Genomic DNA, 18,164 nt, shown 5'->3' with positions numbered 1-18,164 from the left:
AATGTTGGAGCTATTTTCCACAGACGCACAGGGACCAATAAAAAATACTAGCAGAGTGGACTGAGCTTCAGCTCGTCCCATATCTTTCTTGTGACTTTGTTCCCCCCTCTCTCGCTCTCTTTGAGTGGATGAACGATGGGAGCTTCAAGACACTTGTGGCTTTGCTTGTGCAACTTGCATTAAAATGGCAAACGCTGGCTGGAGCGAGAAAAATCAGCGAGAAAAAAAACGGATATTTTGGATGTTTGATTCAACAGCCAGCGTAAAAAGAGATCAACACCTGAGATGACTCTTTGGGATGAAGTCATCAACATAAGACAATCTTACGCACCGCAGGGGGTCAAACATTTCTCTTCTCTCGCGGTAACTCTCCCTAAATCGTTCTCTCGCCTCTCAATCTTCTCCCCTCTCCTCCATTTCTCTTTACTGTCGCTGCCCACAATCTGTCACTCCCCAGGGGGGCACGGGGACGCGTAGCAGGGGATTAGGGTCCACTGCTTACCTATCACACACACACACACCCTGATTTTCTTCTCTCTCTCTCTACACACATACGGCACACCTCCTCTCCTCGCTGTTCTTTCACATTTCACCTCACATTTCTCTTCTAGTGCCTCCAAACGCACCCAAGAATTAGAAAAGCAAATTTTCAACCAAGTGGGTCAGGTTCACCTCCTGGAGGAAAACACACTCATGATTTTAAAACATTCATGGGGAGAGAAAAAACAAAACACATGCTTTTACACTGGCACCTGATAGTGCGATTGTCTTGCCAAAATAAAACACTGAAAACAAAATCTGTTTGGTTTTTCATTTCTATGCCTAGAACGTCTCCATTATTGATAATTTCATGAATATTCTATGGATGCGGGGATGTTTTCTTTGTTTCTACTGTGTGTTTGTTGTTGTGCATTTTTTACTCTCCGTTACTAGTTTGTAAAACTTGTTACGCGCATAAGCTAATAAACACTAAAATGTAAGTGTAAATGTAAAACAAAAACAGCCTCTAGAGACCTACAGTTGATTAACCTGACCCTGTCAGATGGTTTGTTGCTGAGAAGCCGTCATTGGAAACTGTTTGGAAAAGGGGCTGGCACTTTCAAAAAATACTTGGCAGGTGATTGGATGAACCATCTAACTGAAGGCGAAAACGTCGCCGTACTTTACAGGTTCAGTGCCGTTCTTTGCTCTTCTTTCAATGAAGAAATACTCTCCAGTTCTGATATAACTAATGCATCTATGCTAACCTCTTCAGGAGCCGTCATTGTTGTTTAGAATGAACAGTCACCTCTCCGTGTGTTCGTCTTACATGCACCTAAGCCACGACCGTAGCTGCCGGTAGCTGCTCACAGGACGCTGATTGTTCCGTTGTTTCACGAGCCAGACACACACGCATTACTTGAAGCATGGACTGTATATAAAGACGGACGACGCGTCTCCACTTCCTCCCACTGTACAAAAGTAAAGCCAAAATATCCCGGATACAGGAGCTGCCATCCTGAGGTTTTGACGTCATTTGGAGCCAGAGTCTGCGCAGAAGTGATCGGGCGGTGGAGCCGCGGTATCGAGGTCATCCGCCTGAACCGATTGCGAGCCGAGCACGGCCGCAGCTGGTCAGCGAGAGAGACTCACAGCTGTCAAACATGATGTCTCACTCCTTTTTATAGCATCGAATAACTAATTCAAACCAAACTGATCCGAAAAATTAACACTTGAACATAGATCAGCATGATAAGAACTACCTAAAATGACAGAAACCATCTTTGAGAAAAATGTATTTGATGTTTACATTGACTTTTTAGTTTGGCTCATGTCCCATCCACTAACATGGAGGGGGCAGGGTTTATGACATATACTGCAGCCAGCCACCAGGGGGCGATCCAGATGCTTTGGCCTCACTTTTGGGGAGCTGACATCTTTATATACAGTCTATGCCTTGAACCCTGACAAGATGGATTTTCGTGTGACATTTGATCCCACAATTCTCGCAGTTGCCGCGCAAGGTTAACAGTTGATGGCACTATGTATGTCACAGTTCAAAGCAGCAGCAAACTCACAAAAAAGCAGCCCTTCGTTCCTTGCCCTGCATTAGTCGAGAGGTTTTATATCCTAACTGAGACAAAGCTCCTGTAATTACACAAGGATGTGCTTGACTGCAGCCGGCCTTGCGATCTCAGACAAAAAAATTACAAAGCAGAAAAACAGCTCTCTCATCATTTAGTGGAACGACCTTGGTGCAAAATGCAGCAGAGTAACTGATATGTAGCGTCCTCCCCGCTGTATAGAGGAAGCAAGAAAGATATGCAGCAAGATGCTGGTACTGCTTGCAGCAAACAGTCAAACAGCAGGCTGCCACCTTCATCTTCAGTCAGCGCTGTGCATGGATTATATATGAAGAAAGTCACAAAGTTTTGCAGGAGGAAAGCCGGGCTATCACACCCTGTAATTAAACGGAGTTTGTGTCTGCTGCAGCAGCAGCAGCAGCACTGGAAGCGTGTGCACCACAGGACGAGCCCACTCCTTGTTATTAATCAAAGTAGCAACAGGCTGATACAGAAGGGTGGTGGAGGGTACGCAAAACAGAAAGAAAACAATGCAGACAAACAGAGGCTGTCCGTGCCGTTAGAACAAACTCAGCTTGTTAAGCTCTCTTTAATTTGGGAACGCTTTTGGTTAAAGCTTAGCGATCCTCTCTCCTCCTCTAAAGCTATTAGCCTAGCTGACATATCCTCTAGAGGAGGGGTGGGGGAAGGATCTCCAGCTAACTAGAAGCCCAGACAAAGCCAGTTTTCATCATTAGAGAAAGAAGCTGGAGTACAGCTAACGCCACAGGCATAGCTAAAGCTTCACTGGCCCATTAGAGTACAGAGTGGCACATCTCTGTCACATTAGACAATCCCCGGAGATGACAGAAAACAAACCAGCCCCTGCCCTCCACACACACACCATAATTAACCCACAGGGGAGGACAGAGGGGGAGAGATAACGACATAGCGAAAGAGAGAGAACGAGGAGACAAATGACAGAGAGCGAGAGCGATGAGAGCAGCTGTTGTGTGCCACTATAATGGAAGCTTCAGTGTTTCCATCTTTGTCGCTCTATAATCTATAATTACTTAAAAGTTGCACTGAGGAGGGGAGTAAAGCATACAAAAACACGGACTGTAAAAGCTGCAGAAGAGTAAATCTGGCCTTGACGGAGCGCAGTAGCCAGTTTGTCGCACCGCCCGATATTCCATTAACATTTCGATTTGCAAACAAAGGCACAAAGAGTGAAAACGGCAGATTACAAGAGAGAAAGCGAAAGACTTAAGTTCAGCGCTAAACGGCGATATCAAATTTGGTTGGCAACCTTTGATTGGGCCTGATTGTAATGGACAAATAAATAAACAAGTAGCTCTAATCATACTGCTTTTTTTTGTATCGGTGGGTTTTAGGAATAAACATCCTGCTCAGTATTTGTGCAGAAATACACAACACAATCATGAACAAAATCTCCACTGGCTGTCATGTCATGTTGTCTCCTCCTTCCCTGTGGACAGATTTGACATGACTCTGTATCTACAGTAGAGAGAGTTTTTTTTTTTTATATATATATATATATATTGTCAATTTTTCATTCTGTGTGTGCCAAGTTGACTGATGCTTCACACAGCAAATGTGATATCCGGTAAAGGGTTGTATATTTTTCATTGTTTTGTAACAGGAATGCTTGAGTGGCGGTTGGGATTTTTGTGCGGTGTACATTATAAATGTGAGACACTTCACTGTGTCTGTCATATTGGTCTGTTCAGCAAAGCAAACACCTCTGCTTTGGATATATTCTACGAACTTGTATTTTAAATCCTCCATACTGCGTGTCCATAGAGGCAGTTAGAGTTTATTTTTAATAATGGCTATTGCATGGAATAGGGAAACTAAACTGAATAAAAACATGATGGAAAATACAGAATTAATCCATAATTCAAAAAGTTTTTTATGCAATACAATTCAGCCAAAACCTAATATTCTGCATCTGTATTCAATGTATCGTCAACGGTTCGTATGATATCTTATGAATAGTTATTCCTCATTTTTCGTGCGTTTTCTTACAAATGTCCAGCAACACTTGTCACTTTCCGTTCGTTACATGCATACAGTCTTTTCAAAATATACTTCCGTCTACACAGGAAACAACTTGCTTCAGTTTAGGCAACAAAACTACTTGGTTAGGTTTAGGAAAAGATTGGAAGTATAGAAGTTACGTGACAAATTACTCAACATTTGGGTTAAAATATCTACGGAAGTCACATAACGTTAGTATAGAAGTTACGTGACAAATAAGTCAACATTTGGGTTAGTAAAACTACCGTGTCGTAACTTAAGTAGGGAATTTACGTGACAGATAAATCAACGTAAACTTCTGGTTTCACACGAGTTACGTACACTGGTCTCCTGGGCGAAAGTCCTGTGTTTCCCCGCCCACCTACCCTGACCTCCTCCCTAGGCGGCGTTTGTTGCCCTTTATACTTCCTGCTTCATGATTATGTGGATTACACACAAATTGATTATGTGGGATATACACCGATCAGCCATAAAATTAAGACCACTGACAGGTGAAGTGAATAACATTGATTATCTCGTTACAATGGCACCTGGCAGTGGTTGGGATATATTAGACAGCAAGTCAACATTTTGAACTTTGAACTTTGTGTTGGAAGCAGAATAAATGGGCAAGCGTAAGGATGTGAGCGACTTTGACAAGGATCAAATAGTGCTGGTTAGACGACTGGGTCAGAGCATCTCCAAAACTGCAGCTCTTGTAGGATGTTCCTGGTCTGCAGTGGTCAGGACTTACCAAAAGTGGTCCAAGGAAGGAAAACCAGTGAACCGGCGACAGGGTCAGACCCAAGACTCATTGATACACGTGGGGAGCGAAGGCTGGCCCGTGTTGTCCGATCCAATAGAAGAGCTACTGGAGCTCAAATTGCTGAAAAAGTTAATGCTGGTTCCGATAGAAAGGTGTCAGAACACTCAGTGCATCACAGTTTGTTGCGTATGGGTCTGCGTAGCCGCAGACCGGTCAGGGTGCCCATGCTGACCTAATGTTATGGCTGATCGGTGTATATGAATTACAGTGCACTACATTTCGTAGGTATAACTAAGAGTGGTGTATGAGAACAGCCTGCTGTATTCAGTATCTAGAAAATGTTACTTCAAGGATAGAAAAACTTCTGAGAGTATTCAGACTAAATGTGCAAAAATGAATAAATAAATACACATAAATTCTCCCTCTTGAGTGCCTCAGATTTCTTCAGCAACTGTAAACTAGTAGGATCCACAAGCCGAGGAGCACCAGAGGGACATCTTTTTCACACCCGAGCAGCTCTCCCTGCAGACTGTTTTGTGAATGAATAAATGCATTTCAGCTTTTATGGTCTATTGTGATTTAAATGTGGAGAAAAATACCTCCATCATATTGTCAAAAGAATATTCAACGGTCTACCACTAAAAGTATCCATGTGTGTGCTGAGTGCAGGATATATACATATATAAAGGACTGACCGTCACTAGGATCCAGGATCTCAACTGTTGCTGCGGTAGGGAACTCCATCACCCCCATCACCGGCTCCGATAGCAGAATCTGGAAGGTCTCCGCCTGCTCGTATTTCCCGTCGGTCAGTATTCGAACCCGCCACGTGGCTCTGGACTGCCCCGGGTTGAACTGGACCTGCCTCTGGGACTTGCCCTTGAAATCCTCGTCTTTCTTCGCGCTACCATCCTGGGTGCCGATGCCTGAAAGATACGGAGAGTGATGGACGTCAAAAAAAAAAGGAGAAGGAAAAGGAGAGCAGGCCAGATGAGTAAAAAATAAGACAAACAGGAAGAAGTGAAGACAAAAGAAGGGAAAGCGACCATTAAAGGGTGACAGGAAGGAGAGAGAAACAGATGAAAAACAGATTAGATATTCACACCCTTTAATGTTGTTCAGAGAGTGGTGTGAAAAAGAGCGTTGCGTCTATTTTTCTTCACTGATCACTTACAGAGCCTCGGGAATGTGTGAAATGAATTTGTGACTGAAGCGTTTAAATAAGCATCTTCCACCTTGCAGAGACGGATTAGCTACCACAATTGTTTCCCAAGGGTTAGGTATGCATGCGAGTGTGTGTGCGTCTCCTTTTCTCTTCAAATGCCTCTTATTTCATTTATAATAGGGCTTTCATGTGAATCCACTTCACAACGATCCATCTAACATTCATGCTCATCAATACACCTTCTTCAAAGTAGCAGCAGAGCTCACTGGTAACACTGGGTTCCACATCAAACGCACATCAAGGAAACCCAGGTGGCATAAGCTATACAATAATGTATTACATTTGGAAATGTGTTGTTCACATTCCTTTGTCTACATTCAGAGTGGCTGGCGAGAACAAGGCGAGCAGAGCCGTGCCAGGCTGACGCACATGCCTTTAAATAAAGAAGAATTTGTCTTCCTTTTTTAGACGTGGAGGAAAAAAAAAAAGGTGACAAACATGCAGATGAGACTGGATACATTCGATCACACGCACAGTAAGATCTGAGCGGTGAGCATTGTATGCAAAATTTAAGCTGAAAATAAGACAGTCACACTCATTCATGTTATTGGACCTGTGAGAACCTTCAGTGATTATATTCATTCACAAACGAGTTCAACACGAGTGTGGAAAGATAGGATTGAAAGCCTCGAGATTGTTGTGAATGGTCTGTTGGGTGTTAAGCCTCGCTTTTCTGGGTTCGTTTTTATTTTTGCCGACCAAATATATACTGCAGAGTAAATAGAGTATATGGTTGTGGAGTTTGACCACTGTAAATTTTTAAGCATACACCAAAAAACCTCAGTAGTCCAGCAAGTACATCTCTCACTGTTTTGGACCAATTTCAAGTGCAGAGGAATACGTTTTTCACTGATGGTCAACACAGCCAACCATAATGAAGTTGAGCACTATTTGACATTTGACCTGATGTGTAGCCAGCAGCACATTAAATATATATAATCCCTTCATTTTTGGCAAGGCATTGTTATCTCTCAACTTTCTCTGCTGTTTCTCAACAGGAAAATATGCTGCTATTGCTCATTGCAGCTGCACTAATACAACACAACAAATCTACTTCTCTAGGGGCTGTTGCAAGTCTTTCTGGGAAATCTAAGACATGACTGATGGAAGTTCCGTCAGGACAACTCATGGTTCACTTGCTGAGTGGTTCCATCAGCTTTAAGGGTAACTTCGTTATCCAACTGACTAATAGCGACAACAATTCCTGAAATAGGTACAGTATTTAGGGAGAATGCTTTAGACGGCAGCTGCTAACAGGATGCTATTGGGGCAAGCTGGCACCGTCATTTACGTCCACTAAAAGTGCTTGTTTTTGCCACTGACAGGCTCTGATTGTTATTATAAGCATCTGACATTATGGACAGAGTCTCGCTCAAAGAGAAGTCTCGTTGTGAAATCTCATGAGGTGACGTGTTGCCAGAAGACAACGGTTGTGTTGGAGTACAGAAATTGTAGCTCAGTGTTATTTAAAAGACTTTCAATGTTGTGGCTGAATATTTAGATGATTTCGCTAATGTGGATGAGGTCTTTGAATTCGATGGCCGCTCGTATTTATTTGAGCCAGAGTATACGGATATTCAGATTTCACAACGAGACTTCTCCTTGAGCGGGACTTGGACACAATAACAAACAGACCAGATCAAGGTAGAGCTGCAACGATTAGTCGATTAATCAATTAGTTGTCAACAATTAAATTAATTGTCAACTATTTTGATGATTGATTAATCGGTTTAAGTCATTTTTTAAGAAAAAAATAATTCAATATTCTCTGATTCCAGCTTCTTAAATGTGAACATTTTCTGGTTTCTTTACTCCTCTATGACAGTAAACTGAATATCTTTGAGTTGTGGACAAAACAAGATATTGAGAACGCCATCTTGGGCGCCATTTTTCACCATTTTCTGACATTTTATAGACCAAACAACTAATCGATTGATCGAGAAAATAATCAACAGATTAATTGACAATGACAATAATCGTTAGTTGCAGCCCTAAGCGAAAGGTAAGAAAACATTTTGTATTTCTCTGTAGAATCCTTTCCATAATGTGGTCAGACACTTATAATAACAATCTGAGCCCTTGTTCTCCCTCAATACTGGACCAATTTCAAAAAGTGTTGTCCCCATTAGTCACTTAGACTAAAATAGGGTCCAGGTTGAAAAATACCGAAGTTACCCTTTAACCTGAGTCATGTTTTCTGAGGCAAATCAAAAATTTGAATTAACAACACTTCATTACAAAATAGCTTCATTCTTAATCAAAACTGATTCTATTTGACAGTATGGAGCATCAGAGATTACAGTGAAAATACCAGCAATAATGTACATGACTAAGATTAAAACCCAAGTCCTGTTTCTCACCTGATTTTAAACTAAAATAAGGTTAGAAGAAGTTTTGCCTCACATCAAAGTTCTGATTCAAAGAATTCATCTTCTGGGAAACATTAATGTGTTTTGGATTTCTCTTGCAGAGACGCAACTTTCAGCTTTGCTTGAGGTGCTACAGAAAAGGTCAGCAGGGTCACCGAATAAATAAACAAATAAAATAAATCAATACCATGATGACATTTCATGGCAATTTGAGGAGAAATTGTTTACATCGGGCTGTGGACGGAGGTTTGCTTGGACATACTAACCAAAGAAACATTGACATCTTTAGGCTGTGCCACTAGCATCAGAAATGTTTAAAAAAATACTCTGAGCAGTCTGGACTGTTATATAAACACAGATATGCTTTGTATTCCAATCATGCTTTCAACCTATAAAATGTAAGTCTCAACTTGTCGATTTCAGTCATGGTTGATTCGGTTACTGCTGACAACGACATACATTTTAATTTCGTTCAACATGACGCGTGTATTGACCACTCGTGGCAGCGAACTCGTCTCTTGAGGGGCCACTCTGTCAGAAATGCAACAAGTGTGTCCTGTTTACAGCGCAGAACAAACTGAGACTGAGGGAATTCACTGTTAATAACAGAGTCCGCCACTAACGATGAAGACTGGAGAGACAATTACAGACGACTTGAAAAGCGGCCTCCTAACAGGTGAATTCTATCTATCTTATCTTTCTCATCTTTCTATTCTGATGATCAGTTGATCCACATAAAATAACACACACACACACACACACACACACAACCTGCCTACAAGAGAGAGGGAGTGTTGATCTTAAAAAGGTGGAGCCTCATTGCGCCACCGTTGCTGGACTCCCCAGAGGGAAGAGACACGCGTTGCCTGAGGTCGCACTGGGGTTCCTTCTCAGCAGGTGGAGATATACCCACCCGAGGGCTTTTGATCTCTATGGTGCTGTTCCTCAGAGCTATAGTCCCTTGTGTTGTGTGTCAATAACACAAACACACACACACACACACACACACACACACACACACACACACACACATACATAAGGAGCTGCTCACAAAAACACAATTTCTGTTTACAGCTCCAAACCTTCCCTTCTTTTGTTCTGTATTGTTTCGCTATTGAAAGCAAGTACTGCAACAAGCTGGCTGAATGTGAATCATACAATTCATCCTGAAATGTATGATTGCAGGTTCCTTCATGCTTGTTATACGATAAAGGTTATTTCACGTCAAGGCAGCTGAGGTGATCTGTAGAAACGCGGTTCAGGAGAGGGGGGCAACACTTTTCTATTCTCTCCTTGTGAAATTAAATTATCTCTCCTTGGCAACAATAATGAGGCCGCAATACATCCCACAGGAGATGATTAACCTGGGAAATGAACACCTTGTTAACAAACCTTCATTTATCTCTCAGAGCAAGGACGGAGCAGAAGAGGACAGACCAGAAAAGGGAAAAAAAAACTCTTCAAAGAGTGAGCTTTGACTTATGCAAGAAATCAAAAAAAGAAGAAGAAGAACGAGAATTCAATTCCATCTTGTTCCCACATGGGGTTCCTCAGATTACTCATACAGCAAAGAAGAAGAAGAGAGGAAAGGACAGGAAAGATGTGGAGAGGAGTAGGACTTTGAGGGTGTAGGGTTTCATGAGGGGAACCGAGCAAGAAGACAAAGACAAAGAACCAGCGGAGATACACTTGCAACTGGTAACAACCACATGCACGCAAGTAAGTGGGAAGATAGAAGACAGAGCAGAGCAGAGACAGAGAGGAGAAGGTAGATATAAGATGAACAACAAAGGGAGAGTGGGTGGAGGAAGAATATAAGACAGCCTATGGCATAGACCCAGGGCTATGAGGCAGTAAAGGGGGGGGGAGGAAGAAGAGACATGGTGTCTTTTGATGAGGAAAAGCAGGTTAGAAGCAAAAGGACCAAACGCTCTCTACGGTGAGATGAGGTGAGGAGAGATTAGGGATGAAAAGGAAGTGTAGGTAAAACAGGTTAAGTGGGTGGACAAAGTTGGTGTGGGACAGTAAAAGACAGGAAAACGTGACAGAACTCAATTAGAAGAAGACAGAGCAGGTAAGGCAGAGAGAAAAAACACCCATGAAGAATTGAGCTACTCATAAGAAGTGAGAAAGTGAGGTTGAAAACAGTGGTAGAAGACTCCAATCTGATCCCCCTTGCTCTTGTCCGGCCCCGTTCTGCCTGTGAGCTCTTCTTTGCGGGGGCATCTTTGAACCTCTATCTTATCTCTGCTTCCCTCCTTCACTGATCCTCTCCACCTGTGCGTGCCGTTGTGATGGAGCGTGTGCAACAGCTCTCCTCCACCTCTCTCCTCCCGGCTGGCACAGCAGCAGCTTTCATCAGCTAACCCTTAAAGCAAGCTTCTGACAACATCGCTAGTTGTTTTTCCATCCCTGACACGCGGCCTGTCTGATCTAATGTAATCTGTCTATCTATCTGCATCTACAGTGTCTACTTCTGCCAGGAATTCCTACGTGGCTTTTTTCTTTCCTTTTCTTTATATATTTACAGGATTTGTTTCCTGTCATCAATTATCTTTTCATTCACAGCTCTGGTTTTGTTGTGATCGTTGTTACTTCCCTCCCATATCCTCCGATAGCACACTTCAAACATACTTGCTCATAAATTGATAAAAAACTGATGTTTAGAATTGTTCTGGTTCACTTACAGCCCATTGGATTTGAAATAAAACAAAGGCTCTGGGGTTAAAGTGCTGACTTTGAGCTTCGAGGGTGCCTGAGGGTGTTCATAACTACATTGGCTGCACAGACTCGTAGCCCTCTTTAGAGCTGAAACAATTAAGTACATTAATCATTTAGTCATCAACAGAAAATGAATTGGCGACAATTTTGAGAATTGATTCATTGTTAAAGTCGTCTTTTAAAGGAGACCTATTATGCTTTTTTTATTTTTCCCTTTCCTTTAGTGTGTTTTTTTTGTGCATTTAAAAGGTCTGCAAAGTTACAAAACCCAAAGTCCAGGCCAAAGGGAGTTACTCTCCCCCACAGAAACATTGCTCCTGAACTGCCTGTAACGCCTTGATTGAAATCCTGCCTTTTCTTCCATAACGTGGTGATGTCACTAAGTAATACATTTGCATAATACCTGCCAAGCGGCTAGTTTGGCATGCCCTCAAACAAAGCTAGTTAGAGCGGAGCTGGAGCGGAGTCCGAAGAGTGTGGTTTGGTTGACCAATCACAACAGTGGGCCAGCTGACCAATTAGAGCAGACTGGGGTTTTCGGGGGGTGGCAGGAGCTCAAACAGAGCGTTTCAGACAGAGGGTGAAAAGAGGTGCTGCAGCACAGCCGGTATGAGAAAAGTAAAGTGTTTTTTGAACATTAAAGCATGTAAAGATGTTCTAGTAGAAACCCATAGTACAATTATGCACCTGAAAATAAGCACAATAGGTCCTCTTTAAGCAAAAATGCCAAACATTTGCTGGTTCCGGCTTCACAAATGTGGGGATTTGCTGATTTTATATAATTGTAACTTGAATATCTTTGGACTTTGAAACAAAACAAGCAACTAATTATGACTATTATGTCATCTTGGGCTCTGGGAAATTGTGATGGGCATTTTTCACTATTTTCTGACATTTTATGGGCCAATTCTTGGACAATGTGACAGGGTCCTAAAAATACTAACAACAACACTTTCATTTATGGTACAACTGTGTTTTGAACTGGCCAAATCATTCACTTCATGCTCTCAATAAAAGTGATGGTGTCTTTCACTGCTAAAGATAAAATCAAGAAGTGGAAATGACTGCAGTTTAGGCCTGGCAGGGCATCATCAAGCAAGATACCAAGTGCCTGTGGATATCTGCGTGTCGCAGACTTCAGATAGTCATCGACTGCCAAGGATTTGCAACCAAATATGTGATTGTCCCACTATTTTCTATCTGTCCCTACAGACTGGTGATAATCGGAGTTGCAATTTCTATGCTGTTCATCTGATGTGTGTATAAAAACCCGTAAATAAAGATGAGAGTTGACAGCTTAACCTCATATTTATTGTTTTGATTTTGAATCCAATCTGCTGGAAAAATACGTCTTTCTGACTGCACTGTATCATCAACATCATCTTTGTTGTCACAGTTTTACAATGGTGACATATGAATTTGTTTGTCTCAAATAATTTTAAACAGTAAAGATACATTTACATAAAATAGTTAGGTGTATATTTATATGGCCAACCCAATCTCACAGAAAGGCGTGTAAATTTAAGGACGTATTTTAGGCTTTTTGCGTGTCATTTGTACGCCACGCAACAAAACTACGGCAACGTCTGCAGTTAGGTAGTGGCAACAAAACCACTTAGTTAGGTTTAGGAAAAACCTCATGGTTGGGCTTAAAATAACTATGCATCTAAGTAAAATATGTACGGAATCAACGTAACATAAGTACGGAAAACACGTCACTAAAAAGCACATGACAAACATCACTAACGTAACTTACAAAACAAAACACCGGCCTCCTGGTTAAAAGTCCTGTGTTTGTTGGATTCATCCATCTCCCCTCCCACCTGCTATAAGCAGTCAGTACAGACTAAAGCAAAAATGGTGTTCTTATTACACTATTTTGTCTTGCGCTTTATCTTGGCATTAATACACCAAAATCCTGGCTCAAAATGTGTTTCTGTTGTTTTGCCCGTTCCCTGTAAATCCAAATTGCCACATGAGTCACATTACAACATTGAGGATCATCAGCACAGCAGTATTTGTCAGCTTAAATAGTTTACTGAAAATCAACGATATCAGGACAAAATGAGGCAACTTATAAAGAGGCCAGTCGAGTGCATCCTTCACGCACACTGCAAAATGATGCACCGTGGCGAGGAGAAACCTCGAAAATCATTAAGACTCGAGCCAAACAGCTATATTAGCGAAGAACACACCTAACAACACTGACTGATATATTTGCTTAACAGCGACACAAACTACAGCCTTATAATGATTTCAATTGACACCAAACATCAATCAAAAGCACCATTACTGGCGGTATTGTATTGGATTGCATTGTATGACGTTCCTGCTATTTTGTCCACTTCGAGTGTGTCACCACTCTGTTATTGGTTCATTCGCTCCACTCGTCTGTTCACCGGCCCAGCAAATTGAAATCTATGAAAGTTATTAGACTTCGATCACTTTCTGTTTTTCATTCTGTGTTGCCGTAAACTAGATCGTATTTCATCATCAGCACCTGAACAGATCCACGCTGGGCAAATAGACACAAAAATACATAGAGATACATGCATGCAAGCACACATACAAATTTTATTTGTGTCAGGGTGACTTTGGTTGGTGCTGTGGGGTAAGATACACTTTTATCTTAAGGTTAAAAGCAAACACTCCTCTTTAATCTCTCTTCAAGCCATGCACTTTTGCATAAAAGTGGCTCAGCTCAACATGTTGTAGCTACGTCTGACTCTAGATGGAAAGCGCTTTCACATTGATGCATCTTAGCACCGGGGTCTACATACAACGTTAGTCGTTCATTCATGAGGAGGTCTTGAAAGCGAACGTGTGTGCATGTGTGTGTGTGTGGTCAGAGATAACCAGGTGCTCACACACCAACTGTGCAAAGAGATGAGAGTCAGAACGCAAGCTTTCATGTGTGCCCAAGAGATACCCTCAAAACACTTCCCGAGAGGAATCACATGTACACACGTGCACGCACACACAGGTAGATAAGCATTAAAGCTTACATAAACCGCTATACTGTGATGCTAACACCTGACCCGACGATTAAAAGGGATCAGAATGATGATTAGAGGTGGGAGAGAGTAAAAAGCTGCTTACAGCTGCTGCCTCTCCCGCAGTGAGCTGCAGTCAAGGCTAAGAGGAGCGTTCAGGGACAACATCATCATCATCCTTTTAACCATCGAAGCCACGCAGACACAAAATCACCTCCATCTGCCGGTCAAAAAGTTATTAAAAACTTTGGCATTGACGTTTGTGTAGATTTTGATTTGAGCAGCACAGAGAGCCAGCGCTGTGCTCTCTGCCCACTCTGTGTTTTGTACAGTGATGAGTGCTGCAGCCGGCATGATGCTCACTTTATTTTTAAGTTTGCTGATGATTCACTTATTGTCAGTGTTCTGATAATTCTGTAAAATGTCTCATTCATTTTTCAGCCTAATATAACTAAAAGGCCAAGAGTAGCCATTCATACGCTATGAGGCAGATGAACAACTACCTTAGATTGAAGATAAACTGAATTTCAAGAGCTAAACAGGTCGAATTTGGAATAAAATGCAACAGCTGATTTTTTACTTCTCAGAAAATTATAATTTTTTCTCCAAGAACAAGACTCTGATGAGCATGTTTCACAAAGTCAACAGTACACTAATGCCTCGTTTCCACTGCATGGACTCGACTCAACTCACTTTTGGTACCAAGGCCTTTTCTCTATTTCGTTTTCAAATGCAGATAGTACCCCCTCAGTGTAGGCAGGATTCTCAGCTGATGGCTGTATCGACGCCGAATGGAACTGCTGTGACATCGTCTTCAACGTGATAATCGCTGAAGCCTTTCAACAGCAACCAAAAAGAGGAACATCTGCACTTTGTCACATGTAAGGCGTAGTTTTGCTGTAGTTTTTGCTGCCCTTTTCAAGTCCCCATGAAATGAAAAATACATTTTCTCAGTTTGAATCCTGTGTCCCCCATGTTAATTGTTCATTTATCTCTTGTTATATGCCAAATATATGTCCAAAAAATCAGTATCAGAATATTTTTTACATCAAAATCTGATCAAAATCCCTGTCTTTTCTCTTCCTGTAAACGGTTTTAAATGTTCTCAATGACTCATCCTGCACTTGGGGGGCGTTTACAAAGATTCATCCAATCAAATGAGACTTTGACAATCACTTCCCCATTTGGATCGTAGTAGCTAACAGAGTAATATGGAGAGACATAGGAAGAGATGTGATGATGTGTGTGGCAAAAACACTGTTTTCATTTCCAAAACAATGTGGCTGAGGTCTGATTCATTCGAGTGAAACTTTGCCGATTTTCAACCGACTCTGTGTCAGTACAACGCAGCAGTACGTGCAGATGAACGGCAAAATGATGATGATGCATCCTCCAGCTGATCTAACAACAGGTGAGAGAGGTGTGTGTGTGGAGCCAACAGTCCTCCGTAGCTCCGTATCGAGCTTAACTCTAAGCGCGCCCACTTTTTAACAGTTAAATCAAATGGGAAGGATTTTATTTAAATCCCTCTTGTTACTGTACACCGCTCGCATATTCCGTTACGTCACAGTACAGAAGCTAAAGACGAAATCTGAGTCGAGTGAATAAAAATAAAAAATTGCGATCGATATGGATGGTAGATCAGCTATTTAAAAATGTCAGGTTTGTGCAGGATGTCCCGCTATTGACGATTCTCTCTGACCAATCAGTGTTGGATCTCGCTTGGAACCTCGACCGACGTGGTACCAAAAAAGTACGCCTACCAGGGAATCTACTATTCGCAACTTTTACTAATGGAAAACCAAAAAGGAGCGAGTCGAATTGAGTAGAGCCGTGCCATACCATGCAGTGGAAATGTGGCAAATGTCACTTTTTCTAAGTCAAATTGCGAGAGTAGTTTTGTATTTGGTCTGATCTTCTAATGTCATCTCAATGTCTTCCCCACTCTTTCTGTTACACTGCAGTTTAGGGCCCTGACGCATCAAACCCACCTACATAAAACAGCTTGACAAAGATCGACTGACACATCGGCTCACTTCGCCTCCCGTCTATTGTCATGAGTTGTACACACTGCCAAGTGCAGCTGCGAAGACGACAACCAGCAACTAGCTGGTGTACATCAGAGAGAATAAAATGTAAGTAATCAATATTTCTACTCCAAATTGTCAGCTCGGTGCGTCAGAGCCCTTAGGGACCGCCAAGTAAAACACATATGAACAGATTAACATTCATTCATATCTACAGCTTTGCTTTATGTGGAGACAAGGAGATGACGGGGTGACAATTCTGCTAATTGTGACGCTAATGATGTCAGTGATGATCAATGCAATGCTTGACATGGAGTCATTTTGATTGATCTGTAATGCTCTCACTGTGACAAACTACTTTCAAATATTGCTGAATTTTGAAGATCAGGGAAAACGGTGTATTGCTTCACAAACAGTCTTGTAGGCAGCAAAAATATTTTTCTGGACATTGTTTTCTTGTATGGGCCAGTAAAATAAAAAACTTTTACAGGGCACCACATTTACCTTACAGCTCTCTCAACTAGCCTCCTCAAACTCAGAACAAAACACTGTTATCCCAAATTCTAAAATGGCTCAAGGCCAAACCAAATTATTCTTCAAATCCGGTTACAGTGTTGAAAGGAAATGTTGTAATTGCTTGTTGGCTTCAAGTGTCGGATATTTTTTGGTCTGTAGAGCAGCACTCCAGGAGAATGTTGTCATATGATTGAAGCAAATGACAAAATTGTGCAAATTATCCACCATCATAAAAGCAAAAAAGTAGAAAAATAAAGTTAAGGTTGTGAGTTATTTCCTGAATTCCATAGCATAGTAGAACTAACAGAAACCTGATATTAACAGTAGCCTTATGTAATGTAATGAAAGCTTAAATGAATACTTGAGGAAAGGAAACAGTAAGAGTTCTGACAGAGAGAAACAGGACTAAGAAGCCTCAGCCATGCTAACAGCTCTGTGAGGCTGTTTACAGGCACATCGGTGATTTGGGATAAATGCTCATAGTGTTCATTTTGGGTCTTTTCATAAATGACAACATATGGAAAAACACAACGTTAACGCTAACGTTAATTGAATTTTTGTTTTGATTTTTACTTTACTCCCTTGATACTCTGCTTCGCGGACTGTCTGCTATCCGGCTGGATACCTGAGGATGATGCTGCATCCACATTGATATCGTGACGGGAAAAAGGAAGTAATTTTCTTTTATGAAAAACGGATGCGCACGGGGAAAGCACCTGTGGTTGCAGCCGACCTCGTCAAATAATGCCCGGTCACGTAATGCCCCCAAAGTGAAACTTTGCCAATCGTCAACCAGCTCTGCGGCACACATGCAGACCGGCGCCCGCTTCCCTCCCTCCATGCTTCCGGGTAGGCGAGCGAGGAGCCCTGGCAAAAGCCCCAGGGCGCCGTTCTGCATACACGCTTCCGCTGCAGAGCTGGCCAAAAACGTCAATGCTTCACCCTTGGTGAGGGAAAAGGCAGAAGAATTGTGCCAGAAAATAGAGCATCGGTCTGTTTCATTACTTTGTATTCATGTAATAAATATACAAATGTCAATTAGATGGTAATCTGCATGAGAAATGATGCACAGTAAATTCGGTGATAATAATCATCTGCTTATAGTGATCAATTTGACATACGTGATCACTAAAGGCGGTTTCCACTGTATTGGACAATTTAAAACTTTGACGTGATGATGGCACTGATGATGTCAAAATCATTACAATTGCGTTTACCAAATTCCATGGTAAAGACATGACAGTTGTTGAGATATCTCACTCAAAACCAAAAATATCAACTTCATGGTGTCACTAGAGATAAAGTCAGGGGTTCACTAAATTCATATAGGATTTATTGTCTGGGGACCATAAATGTCTGTACCAAATGTTGTGACATTTATGATATTACAGTCTGGACCAAAGTGGTGGACCGATTGACCGACTGACAGTCCGACACTGCCATCCCCAGAGTCAACCTGCTAGCC

General features: G+C 41.8%; 1 protein-coding gene across 1 annotated transcript in view; it reads right to left on the bottom strand.

The window, feature by feature from the left end:
* frem2a (FRAS1 related extracellular matrix 2a) overlaps window positions 1-18,164 on the bottom strand; it is a 74,211-nt gene that overhangs the window by 33,121 nt on the left and 22,926 nt on the right. The window contains exon 4 of the mRNA XM_074611037.1: window positions 5,544-5,774. Within this exon, the coding sequence (XP_074467138.1) occupies window positions 5,544-5,774 (231 nt within the window). The remainder of the gene's footprint in view (window positions 1-5,543; window positions 5,775-18,164) is intronic.

This window comes from Sebastes fasciatus, chromosome 16, assembly GCF_043250625.1.
Source record: "Sebastes fasciatus isolate fSebFas1 chromosome 16, fSebFas1.pri, whole genome shotgun sequence".
NCBI classification, from domain to species: Eukaryota; Metazoa; Chordata; class Actinopteri; order Perciformes; family Sebastidae; genus Sebastes; species Sebastes fasciatus.
This window is presented reverse-complemented; position numbering and strand designations above follow the sequence as displayed.